The sequence below is a fragment of the Thalassophryne amazonica genome, chromosome 10, assembly GCF_902500255.1.
Source record: "Thalassophryne amazonica chromosome 10, fThaAma1.1, whole genome shotgun sequence".
NCBI classification, from domain to species: Eukaryota; Metazoa; Chordata; class Actinopteri; order Batrachoidiformes; family Batrachoididae; genus Thalassophryne; species Thalassophryne amazonica.
The window spans coordinates 29,963,484-29,986,199 of record NC_047112.1 but is presented as its reverse complement, the minus strand read 5'-3'; the positions used below and the strand labels follow the sequence as shown (position 1 = coordinate 29,986,199).

General features: G+C 40.3%; 1 protein-coding gene across 1 annotated transcript in view; it reads left to right on the top strand.

Moving 5' to 3' along the window:
* The first annotated feature begins 391 nt into the window (after nt 1-391).
* qsox1 (quiescin Q6 sulfhydryl oxidase 1) overlaps nt 392-22,716 on the top strand; it is a 121,966-nt gene continuing 99,641 nt past the window's right edge. Inside the window, 4 exon segments of the mRNA XM_034179681.1 lie at nt 392-753; nt 7,690-7,790; nt 16,364-16,412; nt 16,765-16,867. Of these exon segments, the coding sequence (XP_034035572.1) occupies nt 462-753; nt 7,690-7,790; nt 16,364-16,412; nt 16,765-16,867 (545 nt within the window). The 5' untranslated portion in view covers nt 392-461.

Genomic DNA, 22,716 nt, shown 5'->3' with positions numbered 1-22,716 from the left:
ACCGACTGCAGAGAACATGCATCAGAACGTTCAGCCCTTACTATTTTACACGGAAATAAACCACTTCCTTAAAAAAAAAAAAAAGATATAAAAAAGACAAGAAAACGGATTTTGAACGATTAAATTTCATTGCTTTAAATAACACATCGGAGGTAAAGTGTTTTTAGGAATGTTAATGATGTATTCAAGTCAGGTGACTGACTTGGCCATTGCGGAAATTTCCACTTGTCTGCCTTTCAAAATAAAAAAGAGCAGTCATCTACTTCAAATCGCCTCTACCCCATTAATCGACTTAGTTTTGGATGAAATAATGATAGAATAAGGCCCAAAATGAGTGAGTGGGTATTTCTTGGTTATTATTTGCAGCCAATGGCCGCTAGGGGGCGGGGCTATAAGAGTCCTTCCGACGGAGAGCGCAAAGTTGCCATGAAGTTTTTTGTTTCTGACACTGAAGGTGGAAGATGGCGTGGCGCTGCAGCCGTGCCACGTCTCGGTTTACTGGGCAAATACAAATATATGGCACACAGCCGGTGACTTTTGGCGTTTTGCTGTGTTTTTATCTGCGTTTTCTGGGCGCCGCGCAGGCCGGTCTGTACACCGCCTCTGACCAGGTCATCCTGCTGAGTGCGGATAATGTGCACTCCGTCCTGGTCAACTCGTCAGCCGCTATCGTTGTGGAGTTTTACGCTTCTTGGTGCGGACACTGCGTCGCCTTTTCTCCAGTTTACAAAAACCTGGCAAGCGACATTAAAGGTGAGCACACGCACGCCTTTAAAACGGTTTCGTTCACTGTTCTTTCCTTTAATGTAACACAGTTTGTTCCAGGACAGCTCTCTCTCAATTAAAGTACAAAAAACCCCCCTTGTTTTCTACCTGTTAAATAGAGTATGGGATGTGGTTTTATTCAGCACAGTAAGCTCACTCTAATTTCTCATGTGGCCGCTGAACTAAAACAAATATTTACATGGCTTTTTGAATAAATACAATGAGGGTAAGAGTCAAGGTTTCTCATACACTGCCGTGTGGTATTTCACTCAGACCAAGAACTGAACAAAAAGTGGATCAGTCAACATTACCAGCTGGCATTTGTATCAGTCAGGTCCAAATGTATTTGGACAGTGACGTAGGGGTGATATTTTATTTATTTATTTATTTATTTAGTCATTTTGTTTGTACACCACCACAACGGAGATGAAATGAAACAACCAAGATGTATTTGCAGTGTCGACTTCCAGCTTTTAATTTGAGTGTTTTTACAAAAAAATCTCTTTAATCATTTAATAATTATAGCTATTAATATTATTAATCTGAAAAAATAAAAATTAGAATACCATGTTAAAGTTGAGTATTTTTTTTCAGGTCTTTCAGAGTGTAAGTTTTACATATTCTAGTTTCACTACTATCCTTTTTAAATTTTGATCATTACAGCCTCCAGGCCAAAAAAAAAAAAAAAAAAGCATATCTCAAAATATAAGAATATTTCAGCAGCTCAGTTTTTTCAAAAAGGATTTATAATTCAGAAATGTCTAATTTCTGAAAAAATATGTTCATTTATGCACTCCGCATTTGGTTGCGCCACCTTCTGAGTGAATTCCTGCCTCAGTGTGATATGGCATTGAGGCGATCACCCTGTGGCACTGAGGTGTTCTGGAAGTCCAGTTGGTTTGACAGCAGCTTTCAGGTTGTCTGGATTGTTAGATCTGGTGACTCTAACCTTCCTCTTGACAATACCTATTAAAGGATCTCAGGGATTGTCTATGGGGATAATGAAGTAAATTAACACCATGGTCGGCAAACCAGTTACTCATAGTTTTGGAACTGTGGGCAGGTGCCAAGTCCTGCTGGAAATAGAAATTTGCATCTCCATGAGATGTGTCAGCAGTTGGAACATGAAGTGCTCTGACACCTCCTGGTAGACAGCTGGGTTGACGTTGCATGTGAAACACAGTGGACCAACACCAGCAGATGTTATGGTGCCAAATCATCACTGACTGTGGAAAGTTCACACCGGACTTCAAGCTTGGATTCTGTGCCTTTCTGTTGTTCTGGAACGACAGACAGTGACTTAACATTTGACAAATACTTTAATCTGTACACTGTTTTCTCTTCCTATTCTAATGCCATTTGATGACCACAAAATGGAAATGTAAATAAAGCATGTAGCCATGTTTTTGGAGACAAACAAATTTCAATATATCTTGTGTAACTCCTTGTAATTCAACTCGGAGGGGCCAGTTCTTACAGATGGGATGAAGCGAGCTCCTTCCTCTGGAAAGTGGGCTGGTCGTAGGTGTGAGGCTTCCTCTTGTTAATGTCCTGGCAGGACAGCTCAGTTGTCCTCTTTACAAACCCACAGCAGTCCTCTCAATAAACCAGGGTCTTAAGAGTCACACTTATTGTTTGGAAGACCTGTTGACTTTTATATTTTAATATGCAATGAATGGTTAAACATCAAGTGAATTTTCAGTGTACATGACAGGAACACAATTTTAAATTATTTTAATGTGTGTGTTTGTCATATGATGCCTGGAATACGCTCCAGCCTGCCGTGACCCTTAATTTGAGTAAGAGGGTGTAAAAAATGAATGTATGAATGTTTGTCACCTGGGAGGTGGTGGTGTGATGCCGGCTTTCCCAGTATGGATGCTGCAGCAAGTCTTCCCACAGCTATTAATGCGACTGTACAATATGTACTTCAGACTTTAACAGTTGACTTACAGTAATTGTCACATCACTTCCTGTTCTGTTTATCGTGAACTTGCAGCTTCTTCCTTTCACTCAGAAGTGATGTAGCACAAGTTTTACACTGGATACCCTTGCTGATGCAACTCCACAGTACGTGGAGAATTGACACAGGTGGTGTTGAACCAGGAATGTTCTCATGCCAAAGTAAACATTTTAATCACATGGTCACCATGCTGCCCTTCTGTTTATATCATATATACTTATTAATTTGCGTCGCTCCTGTTTGAAATGTTTGCGCATAATTAATAATGTGATCTGCATGATGATTTGTTGGACATCAGCTTGTTAAGTGACACCTGAATCATGGCTGCTAATTTGCAGGCTGTTTGACCTGGGCTTTTTTGTGGATATGGTTTATCATGGTGTCTGGACATGGAAAAAATTGGGTGCACATGTACCCTGAGATCTGTCAATGATGACCGGTGGGGGAGATTCTGACATTAAATATGCACATTAAATTTTTCTTATACCCAAACATATTGTTTGCACCCATGTGGAGATTAATGATGCTGAAACTGAGTGAAAGAGAGAGAGACTTTGTCATTTGTAATAAACAGCGAATACTCGTTGGTGACAACCAGTCAGTAGCAGCAATGATTAAATATAAAAATAAAATATAAGCGCAATAAGGTGCATAAAACAATAGGCATCTTATGTTATTTACAGTGTGAAGTGAGATGCAAAAATTGCACTGCCCATGGCTGTTTAATACAGGTAAAATACAGAATGATTGCATTCTTTAATATGAAACATACTTATGTATTTTTTTTTCCTGTGCAGAGTAGGTTTTTAAAAACAAACAAACAAAACATTAGTCAATTTTTGTAGGACTGTGGTAGGATGACAAATAATTAAAACATTACTTAACTTTGGCTTTTGTGTTTCAGAGTGCCTCACAACAAGTTTAAAACATTAATTTGTTGTATTTATCTATTTAGCCTTCATTAATATAAGGATATACAGTATATATTAATGAAGACTAAATAGATACAAGCTTTATGACAATAGAGGCTTTAAAGGATATATTGTATCTTTATTTATCAGTAGTAAGTCCCTTTGGCTGCTCCCTTGTTTGCACTCGGGGTTGCCACAGCAAATCTGAGGTGGATCTGCATGTTAAATTGGCACCAGTTTTACGCCGGATGCCCTTCCTGATGCAACTCCACATTACATGGCGAAATGTGGCAGGGGTGGGGGTTGAACCGGGAACCTTCTTCACTGAAGCCAAGTGCGCTAACCATGCCGCACAGCTTTATTTACCAATGCCTGAGACATATTTGCCTCTGTGGCCAAGTTTCCAGCCTTTTTCAATGCATTTAATTTTTTTTCTTTTTTTTTTTTTTTTTTATACATCTAAGGCTCAGTCATAAAGAAATTCTCCAAGAGGTGGCCCATTAATGGCCAGTCACATGTCTGATGCCAGATGACCCCCCCTTCTAAGAGAAATACAGGGTGTCCCAAAAAAGTGCTGCAAACTAAAGCCATAGAAAATCTATACACTTTAGATACTGATATGTCATATTTTTGTTTTTTTGTTTGTTTGTTTGTTTTTTTAAATGCTTATTTCGAATATCAAGGCACAAAAATAAATAACAATAATATAAAATATAAAGAAAACCATAATCAATGGATATTCAAAAAGTAGTGAGAAGTAAAACTTATTTACTCCATCCCTTGTCCTTAAGTAAATAACATAACTTATACACATAATATATGCATTAATACATATAACATACACACAGTCAAATGCATTCATCCATTAGCACATCTATAGTCCCACATATAAATCCACATGTACCATATAAACATAATACAGAGAAACACCACAAAAAAGACTAGCAAAGCTAGCCAAAGCAAGGAAAGAAAAGAATTAAGTAGAAATAACCAAAAACAAAAAACACAAAAAATAAATAAGTAAAAAACAAACAAAAAATAACTAGACATTTCCCCCTAAAGCACCTGGTGATTGGTCACACCTCCTTCATCCTCATACCTTCTGAAAATCTTATTTTTATACAGCATTTTGAACTGTCTCATATTTGAACATTGTTTCAGTTCCACACTAAATTCCCTCAGAAGTCTCACCCCGCAGACTGATAGACAAAAATGTTTTCTGGTTGTATGAAATCTTGGTTCTTTAAAATTGCATTTTCTCCTTAGATTGTAATCCCCTTCATGATTTTTGAACAGTTGTTGAATATTCCCCGGTAATAGATTATTTATTGCTTTGAACATTATTTGTGCTGTTTGGTATTGCACAGTGTCAGTAAGCTTGAGTAATTTTGACTTTAGAAATCATGCGTTTGTGTGATCCTGATAACCTGCATTGTGAATGATCCATATTGCTCTTTTCTGTAGGATATTTAATGAACTTAATGAGGTTTTGTATTTGTTGCCCCAAACCTCAGTACAGTACTGCAACTTGAAGTATATCTCAGGAAATTTTATCTCTGGTGTTCATTTGTAATTTCACCTCAGTTTGTCAGAGTTTTGTCATTCACAAGATGTGCTCAATATGTGCACCGTTCCTCTGGTTCAGCCAGCTCTCCCTTTTGTTAACATTGCAAACAGTCCTATCAGTTTGAAACTTCTTTACAATCCTCCATATTGTCTTTCTGTCTGGGGCTTTTCTAACTGCTAATTAGAGTATTATGATTTTATGGCACTTTTTTGTTACACCCTGTATTTTAACAAACTCATCTGGAATTGAAATCAAAAATAAAAGCCATAGACACTGTTGGTGATGATTTGGTCAACTGTACTAACTAAACTAATGTTATGATACAGAGTTCACTAACCTCAACAATACACAATTCCAGAAGACTTGTTAAAAATACATAACTTCTACTTCTTTTTTCTGTTTTTAGAACTTTAGACTTCAACAGGTTTTTTGTTTTGTTTTTTTTGAAAATGAACTCAACCCTTGTATTTCCTGTTAATTACACATTTTTTAATGTTAATTTACTGTCTTAATGTATTTATAAATTATTTAGGTTCTGGTTGTCATATACATGCTATCATTATTATTTTATTATTACTTCTATTTTGTCATTTGATTTTTAAATGGACCACAATGGAAATAAGTTTTCACTTTCTTGTCATCCATGTATTTTTAACATATTTACAATTTTATTATGTACTTAACATTGATCTTACTAAATAAAATCACACATGCACACACACTTTTAATACATAGATGATTTAACGCCCCTTGCTGAAATGGCGTGTGAGTCCAGAATGTAATTATCAATGTCCATTTTTCAGTGTTGTTGGATAATATCCATAGTTTCTCCAAAAATATTAGTCCTGTCAGTGTTCTGTTTTTGGTGCATTCATCCTTGATCCAAAATGTATAAATTAAATGGACTGCATTTATATAGCGCTTTTCCATCTGCATCAGAAGCTCAAAGTGCTTTATAAATGATGCCTTGCATTCACCCCAGTGTGAGGGTGGTGCCATACAAGTTACTCACTAAACATCGGGAGCAACTAGGGGATTAAGGACCTTGGATTAAAGGCTATTAGTGATTTTCCGGTCAGGCTAGGTTTTGAACTGAGGATCCTCTGGTCTCATACCCAACGCTTAACCACTGGACCATCACCTCCCCAAACATTCTATCCTGTTTTTTTTTTTTTTAATTGCAAATTTTTTTTCTTACAATTAATAAGTCTAAAATGTCTGAAGTAAAAATATCCATCGCAGTTTCCCACAGAATGAGGAGACTCAAGAAATGTACTAGTTTTTTAGTCAATGCTTCAAAATTCAAATACTATGTACAAAACAGAAAATTAATAATTATTTAAAAAAAAATTAAACAAAATAAATACAAACTTATGTCTTTTGTATTAATTAGAGCTTTTGGGAAATTCTGTTGTGCCTGCATTAGTGGCAAATGGTCACCAGGTGGAGATATTGCACCATTTCAAGAGCATAAGCATACCAAGCAGCAAATGTCAGCTCTCTCTAGTTTGACCGTGATTTAAATTATACAGATGCAAGCACACGCGCATGCAGAGCTGTTTGTGTTTTTTACATTCTGCCACAAGCAGGTGCTTTTATTTTACACACTCATATACAGAGATGGTGGCGGAAGACATCAAACAAAATACACTTTTCAGTCAAGGTACAGGCAACATGACACTTAACTAAACTGACTAAACCAACTGAACTACAAAAGTAGGATAAATCAAGAGCACTAACACTGTTAAACTAACATGAACCACAATAACATAAATCAAAACTCTGAACTCCCATGGTGCATTGCGGCACAAAGTTGACACATTGTTTACTGGTTAGCTAAAATTGCTAATTTCGCCAAAAATATTTGTCCTATCAACTTTACATTTTCACAGCGTTCATTCTTTACCCAAAATACATAAGTATACCAAATGGCAAATGTCAGCTCTCCCCAGTTTCTGTGTGATCGAAGCCAAACACACATGCATGCACACACACACAGAGGCCACTTAATTGTCTGTATGTTTTTGTCTGCATTATTAATCAGATATTTTTGGCCTGGCAGCGGTTCTTCCACATGTTGCAGAGACCTGCTATGTGTACCTGCTCTACTTATCAGCAGCTGCTGAAGTAATTTTGCACCATATGTTTATATGAAAGCCATATTGCACCCATGGTGCCAAAGTTGTTTTTGTTTTTTTTCCTCCAGTTTAATGCAACAGTTGCACAGGCATGTGTGGTTCCACATCTGTGTGCATTGTCATGTCCAGATGTATGATTTAAGTATAAACCAGGATAACAGGCAAATTGCTCTTTAAATGAACGAAAAAGATCTTTAGTTTGTTCCAAGTGCAGTATTTTGTTTCAGTAACATTTGAATATGTCTGGTATACTGATGCACTGTAAGGGGACCATGAAGGACATGGATAAAATCATCCAGATGTTTCCTGTCTGCGTTCTCCTTCTCTCTGATTCCTGTTCTGCAGAGTGGAAACCTGCTGTGGACTTGGCAGTCATAGACTGTGCTTCAGAGGAGAATAGGAAAGTCTGCACTGACTTCAACATCAAAGGGTATCCCACTTTAAAGGTACTCAAGTCTTTCTTTGACAACAGTGGCAGTATGTCTGAATTCACTCATTTATTCACACAGACAGGTGATCAAGATATATGTGATAAGAAAACATGTTTTTGTTGCGTTTTGGGATTTGATAAGGGACTTTTTTTTTTCTCCTGCTTACTTCTTGGTGAAAAATGGTTGGGCATCATGGCAGTGTTGAAACCTTTGTTACTTGTGCAAAATGCAAAAAGGACTAAATTTATATTGTACTTTTCCATCTCTAAGACAGGTGCTTTTACTTTCAATCAATCAATCAATTTTTTTATATAGCGCCAAATCACAACAAACAGTTGCCCCAAGGCGCTTTATATTGTAAGGCAAGGCCATACAATAATTATGTAAAACCCCAACGGTCAAAACGACCCCCTGTGAGCAAGCACTTGGCTACAGTGGGAAGGATGTACAGAGATGTGTTATTTACCTATTCAATGGGTACACACCAGAAGCTATGTAATTATGGTAAGAAGAGTAAGACAAGTGCTGTCCTTTAAGGCTGCTACTGTTTTTTTTCCCAAAAAGTAGATTATAAAAACTCATTTATTGCAATTCTTGTCAGCAGTAGTCAGCTCCATGCTGCCCATGTCCCGTTTGTTTGTTTAAATTAACCATATTTTCTATATTCATAGTTTGACTTTGTCTTTTCTGCAGGGAAAATTATTTTATCAACCCTGAGCTGTTTACTTTTAATTTCAGTGTTAAACATCAGTTAGAAGAAGCTCTGTAAAGCTGTTAAACACAATTTTTTTATTTTTATTTTTTTTTGTTGTTTTTTTAATAATTGCATGACCTGCATGCTGACTTGAGCAATAACTAAATAAATTGCTTGTCTATGCATGTTGCCAAAAGCGGTTGTGCCGTATCTGATTAACTGATGCTTGTATAGCGTTGACTTCTGGCCTGACTGTCTACCTTGTTAATTTAGGTTTTTCATCATAAATGATTTACTGACTTTAATATACAGAAGCATAAAAGAAAACTAGAATATTGTGGAAAAAGTTAAATTGTTTTGTCAGATATTTGAAAAAGGGAAATGTTTCAAGAATTTTTATTTTAAGTTTGATAATTTTAGTTTACAGCTCCAAAAAAGAAAAAAGGAATCCATCTCAAAATATTTGAACATTTAATTTTCAAGTTTGACTAACTCAGTATTTATACAATATAAATAAAATGAATCCCTGTCTGGTTCAGTACACCCAACCGCAATCATGGGGAAAAGTATTGACTTGACAGTTGTCCAGAAAACACTCATTGACGCCCTCAACAATGATGTTAAGCCAGTGAAGGTCATTGCTGAAAGGGGTGACTGCTCAGAGTGCTGCCAAAGCGTATTCATGAAAAGCTGACTGGAACAGAAAATGTGGTAAGAAAAGATGCACAGGCAACAGGGATCACTGCAGGGTTGAGAAGATTGTCAAGCAAAGGTGGTTCAAGAACTTGGGGAGTTTAACAAGGAGTGGACTGAAGCTGGAGTTAGTGCATCAAGAGCCACTACACACAGACCTGTCCAGGAAATCCACTACAAGTGCCGCATTCCTAGTTGTCAGGCCACTCCTGAACCAGAGACAATGTCACAAGCTTCTTGACCTAAGGAGAAAAAAGATGTGCACTACTGTTCAGTGATCCAAAGTCCACTGGTCCAAAGTCCAAAATTTCACATGACTGTAAATTTTGCATTTTATCTGGAAATCAAAGTCCCAGAGTCTGGAGGAAGCATGAAGAGGCACAGAATCCAAGTTGCTTGAAGATCAGTGTAAAGTTTATACAGTGAGTAATGATTTTTGGTGGCATGTTCTCTGTTGGTTCTTGCTCTGGTTTGTTTTATCAAATCCAAAATCAACACAACCATTTACCTGTAGGTTTTATGGAGATTCTGGTTTCCTTTTCCAGCATGACTTGGCACTTTCCCACAGTGCCAAAATCTACTAGTAACTGGTTTGCTGACCATAGTATTACTGTACGTGATTGGCCCCATCTAGAATCTATGGGGTATTATCAAGAGGAACATGAGAAACACCAGACCCGATAATACAGATGAGCTGAAATCAGCTATCAAAGCATCTTGGGCTTCCATAATACCTCAGCAGTGTCACAGATTATCATCTCCATTCCATGTTGCATTAATGCAGTAATTTGTGCAAGAGGAGCCCCAAACAAGTACTGAGTGCATAAATGAATGTTCTTTTAAGTTCAACATTTCTGTATTATAAATCCTTTCTTTGAATTGGCCTTATGAAATATGCTGATATTTTGAGATATGCATTTTGAGATATGCATTTTGTATTTTATTTTAGGAGCTAAAGTTAAAATACAAAAATGTTTGAAACTGAATATAGAATCAAGCATTTACAGTGTATTTGGAAAGTGTTCATTGCACTTCACTTCTTCCACATTTTATGTTACAGCCTTATAGTGCAGCAGATAACAGAGTATTTGCAGAGGAATCCTTCAAATCCAGTTACAAGCACCAAAGTTTGACTGTGTACGTATATACCTTTTTGGTGCACATTTTAGAAAAATGTTAGCCATTTGAATTTTCAATAGGGGGCCAAGTAGGGTCAACTGAAGAACTGCATAGGGGTAAAAAAAAAAGTTCCAATCATATTGAAAGCTATACCACATTGTGTCTAATCACAAAGATTCCAAAAAGGTATAGTTTGGACTATCTGTGACTGAATGTTGCAAACATGGCGACAAAGGTCAGTTTCAATTTGTACAGGGGTCAAAAGTTAAAGTAGCTCCAATTATGGTAAAACATGATGCAAATTATTGGTTGAGTTAATAGGGTTTTAAAAAGGAATAGTTTGCACAATGTTATGATGTTACAGGGTAACATATGTCACATGTCATGGAATCCATTGGACGTCGACATTGTTTGACCTTTACTTTGGAGACCAAACATTCAGCACAGTCAGAACTATTACATTTGTTAATCCTACTAGCTCAAATAATTTGCACCATGTTTTATCAAAAGAGGAGCAACTTTAACTTTTGACCCCTGTACAAACTGAAACTGACCTTTGTCACCATTCTTGCTGTTTTTACCCCATAACTCCAGTCACAGATGGTCCAAACTATACCTTTTTGGAATCTTTGTGATCAGACACATGATGTGGTATAGCTTTCATTATGATTGGCACTTTTTATGATTGGCTGCCCATCTATACTGAGCGATCAAGGAGAAGGGCCTTAATCAGGGAGGTGACCAAGACTGTCACTCTGTCAGAGCTCCAGCATTCCTCGTGCAGAGAGGAGAACCTTCCAGAAGGACAACCATCTCTGTAGCAATCCACCAATCAGGCTTGTATGGTAGAGTGGCTAAACGGAAGCCACTCCTTAGCAAAAGGCACGTGGCAGCCTGTCTTGAGTTTGCCAAAAGCCACCTGAAGGACTCTCAGACCATGAGAAAGAAAATTCTCTGGTTTGATGAGACAAAGATTGAACTCCTTGGTGTAAATGCCAGGCATCATGTTTGGAGGAAACCAGGTACCATCCCTACAGTGAACCATGGTGGTGGCAGCATCATACTGTGGGGATGTTTTTCAGTGGCAGGAACTGGGAGACTCGTCAGGTTTGAGAGGAAAAAATGAATGCAGCAATGTACAGAGACATCCTGAATGAAAATGTGCTCTTGACATCAGACTGGGACAACGGTAAATCTTTCAGGAGGACAATGATCCTAAGCACACAGCCAAGATATCAAAGGAGTGGCTTTAGGACAACTTTGTGTATGTACTTAAGCCAGATGTACTTTAAGCTAGAGACCACACCTGAATCTGATCGAACATCTCAGGAGAGATTTGAAAATGTCTGCCCATTAATCCTGATGGGGTTTGAGAGGTAATGCAAAGAGGAATGGGCAAAACTGCCCAAAGATAGGTGCCCCAAGCTTGTAGTATCGACTTGAGGCTGTAATTGCTATCAAAGGTGCAATAACAAAGTATTGAGCAAAGACTGTGGATAATTGTGTACATGTGGTGTACAAGTTTTTTTCATCATTATTTTTAATAAATTTGCAAAAAAAAAATTATATATATATATATATATATATATATATATATATATATATATATATATATATATATATATATATATATATATATATATATATATATATATATATATATATATATATATACTCAACAAAAATATAAACGCAACACTTTTGGTTTTGCTCCCATTTTGCATGAGATGAACTCAAAGATCTAAAACTTTTTCCACATACACAATATCACCATTTTCCTCAAATATTGTTCACAAACCAGTTTAAATCTGTGATAGTGAGCACTTCTCCTTTGCTGAGATAATCCATCCCACCTCACAGGTGTGCCATATCAAGATGCTGATTAGACACCATGATTAGTGCACAGGTGTGCCTTAGACTGCCCACAATAAAAGGCCACTCTGAAAGGTGCAGTTTTATCACACAGCACAATGCCACAGATGTCGCAAGATTTGAGGGAGCGTGCAATTGGCATGCTGACAGCAGGAATGTCAACCAGAGCTGTTGCTCGTGTATTGAATGTTCATTTCTCTACCATAAGCCGTCTCCAAAGGCGTTTCAGAGAATTTGGCAGTACATCCAAACAGCCTCACAACCGCAGACCACGTGTAACCACACCAGCCCAGAACCTCCACATCCAGCATGTTCACCTCCAAGATCGTCTGAGACCAGCCACTCGGACAGCTGCTGAAACAATCGGTTTGCATAACCAAAGAATTTCTGCACAAACTGTCAGAAACCGTCTCAGGGAAGCTCATCTGCATGCTCGTCGTCCTCATCGGGGTCTCGACCTGACTCCAGTTCGTCGTCATAACCGACTTGAGTGGGCAAATGCTCACATTCGCTGGCGTTTGGCACGTTGGAGAGGTGTTCTCTTCACGGATGATGCAAAGGAGATGTGTTGCACTGCATGAGGCATATGGTGGTCACACCAGATACTGACTGGTATCCCCCCCCAATAAAACAAAACTGCATCTTTCAGAGTGGCCTTTTATTGTGGGCAGTCTAAGGCACACCTGTGCACTAATCATGGTGTCTAATCAGCATCTTGATATGGCGCACCTGTGAGGTGGGATGGATTATCTCAGCAAAGGAGAAGTGCTCACTATCACAGATTTAGACTGGTTTGTGAACAATATTTGAGGGAAATGGTGATATTGTGTATGTGGAAAAAGTTTTAGATCTTTGAGTTCATCTCATACAAAATGGGAGCAAAACCAAAAGTGTTGCATTTATATTTTTGTTGAGTATATGTATGTATGTATGTATGTATGTATGTATGTATATGTGTGTATTATCATTATAGGGTGTTGTGAGTAGAATTTTGAGGGCAAAAATAAATTTACTCCATTTTGGAATAAGGCTGCAACATAAGAAAATGTGGAAAAAGCGAAGCGCTGTGAGTACTTTCCAGATGCACCGTATACAATTTTCGATTTCAGCCTCGCATGGGATAATCTCCTTCCATGAGGCAGCACAGGAGTTTCAGCGAAGGCTTCAAGAGATGCAGAACTTCTGGTAGCAAGACAAAGCAAAAGATATCCAGTCCTACATTGACAGCAGAGACCTCCGGTGCTTCTATGCTGCAACAAAGGACATCTTTGGTCCTCATCGCGGAAGTACAAACACCCTCCAGTCTGCCGATAGGACAACCACCCTCACAGAAGATCAAGCCATCCTTGCAAGGTGGGGGAAAAAAACACTTTCAGACACTCTTGAATTGTCTATCTACCGCAGCTGATGACCTGCTCCGTAAGGTTCCTCAACACCCTGTCAGGCATGAGATGTCACTCTCTGCCTCTTACACCGAGTTTCAGAAGGTGTTAATGTGCATGGAAGAACCCGGACCGACAACATCCCTTCGGAACTCATTTCTCCTGGGGGGCATTGCTGTGAAGACCAGGCTATTCATGTTGACACTGCGCATGCAGGAGACAAAAGCTGTACCTGCAAACCTGAAGGATGCCACCATCACTACCATCTTCAAGAACGGTGATCGCTCCATCTGCGGAAACTACCACGGCATCTCCCTCCTTAAAGTTCTTTGCAGGGGTTCTGCTCGACAGGTTCCTGACCATCACTGAGGAAGTCCTTCCAGAGTCAGTGCAGCATCTGGCAATTTTGCGGCACCATTGACATGATCTTCTGCACCCACCTGCTTCAGGAGAAGTCCCGTAAGTTATGATGACTGCTCCTTTTCATCTTCTGGGACCCGGAGTAGGTCTTTGATAGCTTCACTAGATCAGCCATGTGGGCCACCTTGTGGCGTGGACCTTGTACAGGTCCTCCACAACAGGATGACTGGCCACATCGTGGCCAAGAATGGCATCTAACTCCTTCCCCATCACCACTGACCTGAAGCAGGGCTGTGTTCTGGCCCTCACCTTCTTTTCTCTCTACCCTGCGGCCATGATCCACAAGCTTCTTGATACGGCCTCTGGCATCTAGATTGATTCACTGCCAAATGGATGAGGTCTTTTCAACAACGGATGCTGACTCGCCACCTCAGTTACAGTGCGGGAGCTGCAATACGCAGATGACACTACTACCCCTGAGGACACAGTTGCTGACCTCTGGACTACTGTCAGTCTCTTTGATAGTGCCTATTCCCGCTTTGGTCTCACTAACATTGCGAAGACTAAGATCCTTGTGCGGGGAGCCCTGGGCCATTCCCCTCCAGACGCCAGCAACATATAACTTCATGGTAAAGTCCTTGAGACCATGGAAGTTTTCCCCTACCTGGGAAGCTACCTGTCTAGCAATTTGCACTGTGAAGAAAGACATTGACAGTAGGATTCGTGCCGCACATGCATCATTTGGGAGGCTCTCCAAACATGTCTTCTTAAACCACGCCCTCAGTTTTCATACCAAAATCATGATATTCCAAGCTGTCGTGCTTTCCACCCTTCTCTATGGCTCTGAGGTGTGGGTTTTGTACAGATGTGATGTGAAGGCTGTTGGAATGCTTCCAACAGCAGAAACTCCATGCAATCTTGAAGATCAAATAGCAAGACCTCGTCACCAATGAATCCGTCCTTCTCTGAGCCAATTTCTCCAGTATTGATGGCATGAGTGCACCTCCTCTGGATAGGACACGTTAGAAAACTGTCCACAACCTGACCCTCTTGTCGGATCCTGTTCTCACAAGTTGAATTCGGCACAAGACCCCAAGGACCCCTAAACATCGATTTTGCAACCAGCTGAAGGCCATTCTCCTCCACTGCAACATCGGCCATGTCAACTGGGAGACCCTCACGGAGAACCACTCTGAATGGAAGTGCACCATCTTTCAGGGAACAGACTGCATGGAAGATGAACAATGTTGTGAGGCAGAAGCCAAGAGATAACAACGCAAACGAAGGCTTCTCTTTCCCTGCTCACCACCCACCCTTCCCTGCAAAAAGTGTCCTTTCGCTCTGCCCAGGGCTCGAACAGCCACATCATACACAGTCACCCCCCGAACAACAACAATTGAGCCCCAAGGTGTCCTGCCATAAAACCACTGCTTGGACATGAGTGATCACCGCCAACTGTAAAGCACTTTGCCCATTAAAGCTGTATTTAAAAGAAGCCCATTTAGCATATGTCATGATAATCCTGTATAAGAATGTTTCGGGGTTTTTTTTTTTTTTTAAATGTGCAGCCAATCTACTCTGTGTACGCCTGATCACGTCAGATCTCAAGAGCTAAGCAGAGTAGGTCCTAATTAGTACTTGGCTGGGAGACCACTTAGGAAGACCAGGACTCTGTGTTTCTCAGTGTAAACCTGGAGTTGTGCCAGGAACAGCATCCAGTGTAAAACTTGTGCCAAATCCTGATTCCAATCTGTACAGGATCCGGTAGGGACGGGCTTAATATGCTTTGACAAAATTCAGTTTTTCCACAATTGAAGTTGTAAATTTAAGTGGAAAAGCTGTAAACAGTCATTCTGTAAATGAAAATAAGTGCTCACTGGACTTTTTCATCAGCAGTCTCCAAATATTAAATATCCATTCTGTACAGTGGCTGTCACTGAGTAGCTTTGGGACTACTGTAAAAGTCCATAAATCAGTAATAGTGGGATAATGTAATCGAAAGCCTTTTTCAGCTGTTGCTTTTCTTGTAGTGAGAGAATTGCTCTCTGGATATGATTGGGACAGACTGGATAACAGTGACGCAACAGTCTCCTAGCAGGCTTAAACTTTCCCCTGATCAGCTGCCACACTGCAGAAAAGTCTCAGGTTCTCACATCTGCATTTGTATTTTTGGCCGATTTGATTAGTCAGCACCAGTGTGAGTTCATAGTTCCCCTCTGTCTTGCACTAAAATCAGAATCCTGAAAGAGCTCCTTGTTTTTCACCATAGAGTGGAACATGTGTGACTTATTTAATCGCGGGTGGGTGTTTAGGTTGGGGTCAGAAGAGGCAGAAGTGAAGGCTGTCCGATCAGACAATACACAACATCATATTGCTACTCTTTGAGGGCCATCTAATGTGTCACTTTCTTCATCTTTTTCAATATTCTTTCTTCCCCCAACCTTCTCTCTCCCTCTCACTCATTTCAGTTCTTCCACGCATATTCTAATGCTGATTCTACAGGAAAGGCTATTAAAGGTAATGCTACACCCAGTGACATAAGTCAGAACAACGCTGTTCACGCTTCATGTTACTTTGACACCACCTTAAATTGTCATTCACAGAGCATGTGCAGGTTCTACAGGCTGCGTGTTTGAGCAGTAATGTGCATAATAATCACAGGCACAGCAAACATGCTACTGTTTGAAATTTCAAATGTCTGATCATCTGTTGTGCCTAGAGACTCTAACCATGCCCTCTTTAGATGCTAATCTTTGCAGTAGGAGTTGCCCTGGATAACTGTTTCTATAAGTAATCATATTTCTTGAGACCACCCAGATGGTAGTCCACAGCAGTGCATAAAGTTTTCATTGTGCTCTTTGACTTCCAGGTTTCTCACATGATGTTCGAAATCTCCGTCATAAGATCATAGACAAGCTGGAAAACCACAAGGAACCCTGGCCCCCTGCCTGCCCCCCACTGGAGCCCATCAGGTAAAAGCACGAAGAAATGCAATCTCTCATTTACATCGAGATATTTATCAGTCAGTTTAAGAGTAGTGTGTATTCACAAATGCTGAACATCCACATATATCTACTGTAGAGTAGCCTGGATTTGGAAGTGCTTGTGTGTGTATATGTGTATTAATGGACATTGGGTCAGGACTGTGCAATGTTCCAGGTTTGAAAAGAACCAGGATTTGGTTTTATAATGTTGCATGTACACACATGAACAAAATTTGGTCAGAATTAAATGCAAACAAAACAGTTTTGTTTAATCAAAAATTGTCCAGTGTTATATGGTATCAAGAACAAAACAAAATGCTTTCATGAAGTGAAACAAAAAATACTAACATTAAATGTATGCTGGACACAGTTATTTCACCCTTTGATGAATTTACAGTAAATTGTTACTTTTACAGCCAGTTTTCTTCATACAAGTCAGGGGATGGATACATGAATATTTTCAAACCACTGAATATGTCTTGGATGTCATTTACATCAATTATGAGGAAATATTAATGGTATGGTATTCTGTGGTGAATCTAAGTGGAGCAGACAGTTCTCATAAACTAAGAAATTGTGCAAGGAGGAAACAAGTGAGGAAAGACACCCAGACAACACGGAACAAGTTATAGGCTTTTGTTTTGAATTTTGCATCACCAGATATACAGCTTCATGGTGGAGTGGCACAGAGAAGGATTTTCTTGAAAGGATGTGAAATTTCAGCAACAGTTTGCCTGAAGGTACAAGAGCTATGCAAGCCTAGATTTGATCTGTTTTGTCTGAAAATCTTTCTCTGCTCTACTTCATTATGAGACTGAGTGGTGGGTCAACAGACAAAAGTTGCATGATGCACAATTTCTCCAATCAGCCACAGAAGCATATCATATTCAGAGTTGTCTTGGGTGCCTTGGTGTTTTCCTTCACTAGTCTGTCTTCTCCACACAGATGTACCATACTGTTTGTATTTCTTACAGATTGATGGAAATGAAGTCCAAGACATATTCAACAAGCTGGAATTGTTCATGTATACATCCCCCAACTTGTCTAAAACTGGCTGTAAAGGTAATGATTTATTGTCCAACATGCATTTTTATGCTTGTACAGTGGATCTGGAAAGTATTCACAGCACGTCACTTTTTCCACATTTTATGTTATAGCCATATTCTAAAATGAGGTAAATAAATGTTTTCCCTCAAAGTTCTACTCAGAACACCACATAATGATAACATGAAAAAAGCTTCTTTATTTATTGTGAGGCAGAGCCTTCAGCTTTCAGGCTCCTCTCCTGTGGAACCAGCTCCCAATTCAGATCAGGGAGACTGACACCCTCTCTACTTTTAAGATTAGGTTTAAAACTTTCCTTTTTGCTAAAGCTTATAGTTAGGGCTGGATCGGGTGACCCTGAACCATCCCTTAGTTATGCTGCTATAGACTTAGACTGCTGGGGGGTTCCCATGATGCACTGAGTGTTTTTCTCTTTTTGCTCTGTATGCACCACTCTGCATTTATTCATTAGTGATTGATCTCTGCTCCCCTCCACAGCATGTCTTTTTCCTGGTTCTCTCCCTCAGCCCCAACCAGCCCCAGCAGAAGACTGCCCCTCCCTGAGCCTGGTTCTGCTGGAGGTTTCTTCCTGTTAAAAGGGAGTTTTTCCTTCCCACTGTCGCCAAGTGCTGCTCACAGGGGGTCGTTTGGACCATTGGGGTTTTTACGTAATTATTGTATGGCCTTGCCTTACAATATAAAGCGCCTTGGGGCAACTGTTTGTTGTGATTTGGCGCTATATAAATAAAATTGATTGATTGATTATTTATTTTTATTTTTTGAGATTTTTGCAAATTTATTAAAAATAAAAAAGTAATAAATCACATATACATGGGTAGTCACTGTCTTTGCTCAATACTTTGTTGATGCGCCTTTGGTAGCAGTTACAGTCTCAAGCCTCAAGAATATGATGTCACAAGCTTGGTGCACCTGTCTTTGGGCAGATCAGGTGTTGTATAATTCACCTAATATTGTTGCAAATGAGCTCTTTTGGGGTAAGTAATGGGTTCTGTGCATGGAAGCTGGTCTGCTCTGAGTCTGATCCTGTCAGATCTCAGAGGCTAAGTGGAGTGGGCCCTGGTTAGTACTTTGATGGGAGACCTCTTATGCCGTGTTCACACCGGGGGCGACGCGAGCGACAGCAGCAACAGGTTGCCATGTAATCCCTATGTAACGACGCATTTTGGCGCCAAGTCACGCAGCGCGACGCAATGGACACAAATGAAGCGACGCGAGTGAAGCGATTGGCGCGATATTGCGTCACATCATGTTGTGTTGCCCTCCTCCACAAGTTGAAAAATCTGAACTTTTTCGTCTTGTCGCACCACGATGACCAATCAGGGACTGAATATGTAGTGACGTGGAGATGTCTGGAGTTTGACTGAAAATGTGAAAATGTCCTGTATCTGGTAGCAGCCTGTGAGCAGGACTTATGTCTCTTTTGTCCTTTATTTCACAATTATAAAAGAGTTTTTGGAGCGAGCAGCAGCCCTACAGCAGGGGGAGTGGAGTTTCTTCCTCTTTTTATTTTACGTGCGCGCGTGAGCGAATCCTTCATGGAGATTATTTTATTTATTAACTACACAGATGTATAATAAAACAAATGGTGACTGGTTTCTAAACACAATTATGACAGGTTTTTTTGGGGGGGGAAGAGCGAGCTGCAGCCCCGCAGCAAGCAGTGGAGTTTTTTTTGTTTTTTTTTTAATTGTTTACATGTGCGCGTGAACGGGACAAGAGGTCCTCAAACTAGGTCCTGCAGAGGTGGAAGGACCGCTGAAAGCGGCCGTCATCCAGACACAGCTCCTGCAGCAAATAATGATACTCCCTGTATTGGGAGCTTTCCACAACAACTCGCTTCGTGTGATCAAGGTCGTCATGTTAACTTGACTGACAACCGGAACCGGCGAGCAGAATGGAAGCTCCTCCTATTTGATGACGCACCGGGGCGAATTTTCGCAGCAAAAGCAGAGCGACACACCGGGTTATGGTGGTGCGTCCATCGCCATGCGACCCCCGCAAATTTGTGGCATCTGATCGCGCCCGGTGTGAATGCAGCATTAGGAAGACCTGGGGTTGTGTCTGTTTCTCCAGGGAATCTGGAGTTGTCAGGAAAGGCATCTGGTGTAGAACTTGTGCTAAATCCCAATGCACATCTGTGCTGGATGCGCTGTGGTGACCCTGAACAAATAGGTGCAGCAGAAATTCGAACAACAATGGATTCTGTGCACAAACTGTTAAAGTATGAGAGCAGCTGTCATCCCCCATAGCTCCCTGACGTGAAGCATTGAGCACTGCCTACAAAGACTCATCCAATGACCACTCAATCTCCTCCATATCGCACCAGACAACATCAGCTCCTCCCCATCCGCACTGTACCTGGATGCTGTAGTCAGTCCTGTCTTGGTGCTCCCTGCCTGTAAATCAAGGGAAGAAGAAAACTATATATTATTAAATATATGATAAAATGCCGGAGTTATGAAAGTTTTCCATTTGTATTTTAATTTTTGTTTTCAGTTCGGTGTTATTTGCTGCGCCAATACATCCCTCAGAATAAACCAGTGTATCTGAATATTGCACTGTGTAAAGATCTTGACACCAGGTTTTTAAATGGGGCATAATCACTTCTTTTCTGCCTCACAAGCAATGTGCCTGACCACTTTTTATTTCAGTATGCCCATGGGTACACAAATGAGCGCAAGTACATTTGCTTTTCAAAGAATGTGGACACTGGGATTGAAAAAAAATGACAACTACGTCAGGTGGAAACTAGAATTGACACTCTCACGGCTTTGTGTCATCTGTAAGAAGGAGCCTGAAATGTGCTCAGCCGTGTATGTATATATGTGTGTATATATACGAGGTCTGTTAGAAAAGTATTGGACCTTTTTAAGCCGTCTGAATCATCCAAATGGTTTCCACCTAGCTGTTGCTCAGTTTCTGGCAAAATTTGATGCGGCGCTGCTCCAGTTGTTCTGTCTTTTTCCTTGGAATGAAAAAACGCCGAGCGCACAACACACACCTCACACAAAGGCTGCTTACCAGAAAATGATGCAATCGACAGGTGTGGAAAAAGTTCACGCATGCACTCGAAGGTTCAAGGTTGGCTCATGCAAGCACACGTGATTCAAATCCATCAGGTTTTTGAAAAAAATAAAAAGGTCCGATACTTTTCTAACAGACCTCGTGTGTGTGTGTGTGTGTGTGTATATGTGTATATATATATATATATATATATATATATATATATATATATGTATGTATATATATATATGTATGTATGTATATGTATACGAGGTCTATTAGAAAAGTATCCGACCTTATTATTTTTTTCAAAAACCATATGGATTTGAATCACGTGTGATTACATCAGACATGCTTGACCCCTCGTGGGCATGCGAGAGTTTTTTTCACGCCTGTCGGTTACGTCATTCGCCTGTGGGCAGTCTTTGAGTGAGGAGTCGTCCACCCGCTCGTCGATTTTTTTTCATTGTTTAGGAATGGCTCAGAGACTGTTGCTTTGTTTGATAAAAATTTTTTCAAAACTGTAAGGCACAACTGAGTGGACACCATTCAATAAATTCAGCTGTGTTTCGGTAAAAATTTTAACGGCTGAGATTTTGGTCTGGTAGTGTCGCTTTAAGGACGGTCCATGGCGCCTGACGGCGATCTGCGCTTCGAGGCGGCAGCGTCTCGCCGTTTCAAGTTGAAAACTTCCACATTTCAGGCTCTGTTGACGCAGTAAGTCGTCAGAGAACAGAGAACTTTCAGAAGAAGTCGGCATGAGGAGTTTATTCGGACATTCCATTGTTAACGGTCATTTTGTAATGAAAGAACGTGCGGGCAGAGTCGCATGTCGGGCTGGACCTGACCACGGGGGGTCGCGGCAGGAAAAACACCTCCGTTGGAAATCTTAACGGGCAAGTTGGAACATGCCCAAGCTGTTAAACAATTTCTCAGTTACTCACTTGTTGAAAGCCATTAAAAGCCGCCTGAATTCTACAAATGGTTTTCAACACGGAGGTGTTTTTCCTGTCGCGGCGCGCACAGATTTCCCGAGTCGTCACGGAAACGAACTCGGCAAATTTGCGCGTACGTCTTTCATTAAAAAAATGTCCTTAAAACAGTGGAATGTCCGCATAAATTCCTCATGCCGGCCTCTTCTGAATCTTCTCTGTTCTCTCACGATGTCCTGGGTGAATTAAGCCTTAAATTAGGATGTTTTCAGCTCGAAACAGGCCGACGACAGCGCCTGGAAGCGCTGCAGGACGTCCCGCTCCGTGGGAAGTCCTTACACCGACAGAAACACCCCATAATCTCTCATCAGCCGTTAAACTTTTCACAGAAAACCAGCTTAATTTCTCGAATAGTGTCCACTCGGATACTCCTCACAGGTCCAGAAAAAATTTTGATAAAGCAACGCGCGGCGTCTCGAGCAGCGTGTGAAACAAAGGAATTCAGCCGAGAGGGCGGGACCACATCTCACTCAAGGCCTGCCCACAGGGAAATGACGTCACCGACACGCGTGAAAAAACTCACGCATGCGCACGAGGGTTCAAGCATGATTGGTGTAATCGCATGTCATTCAAATCCATATAGTTAAAAAAAAAAAAATAAACGGGTCGGTTTATTATCTAAGAGACCATGTATATGTGTGTGTATGTATATGTGTGTGTATGTATATGTGTATGTAATGTGTGTTCTCCCACTTAGAAGTCATGGAGGGGTCTGAAATTTTCATCTTAGGTGCATGTCCACTGTGAGAGACATAATCTTAAAAAAAAAAAAGGGAA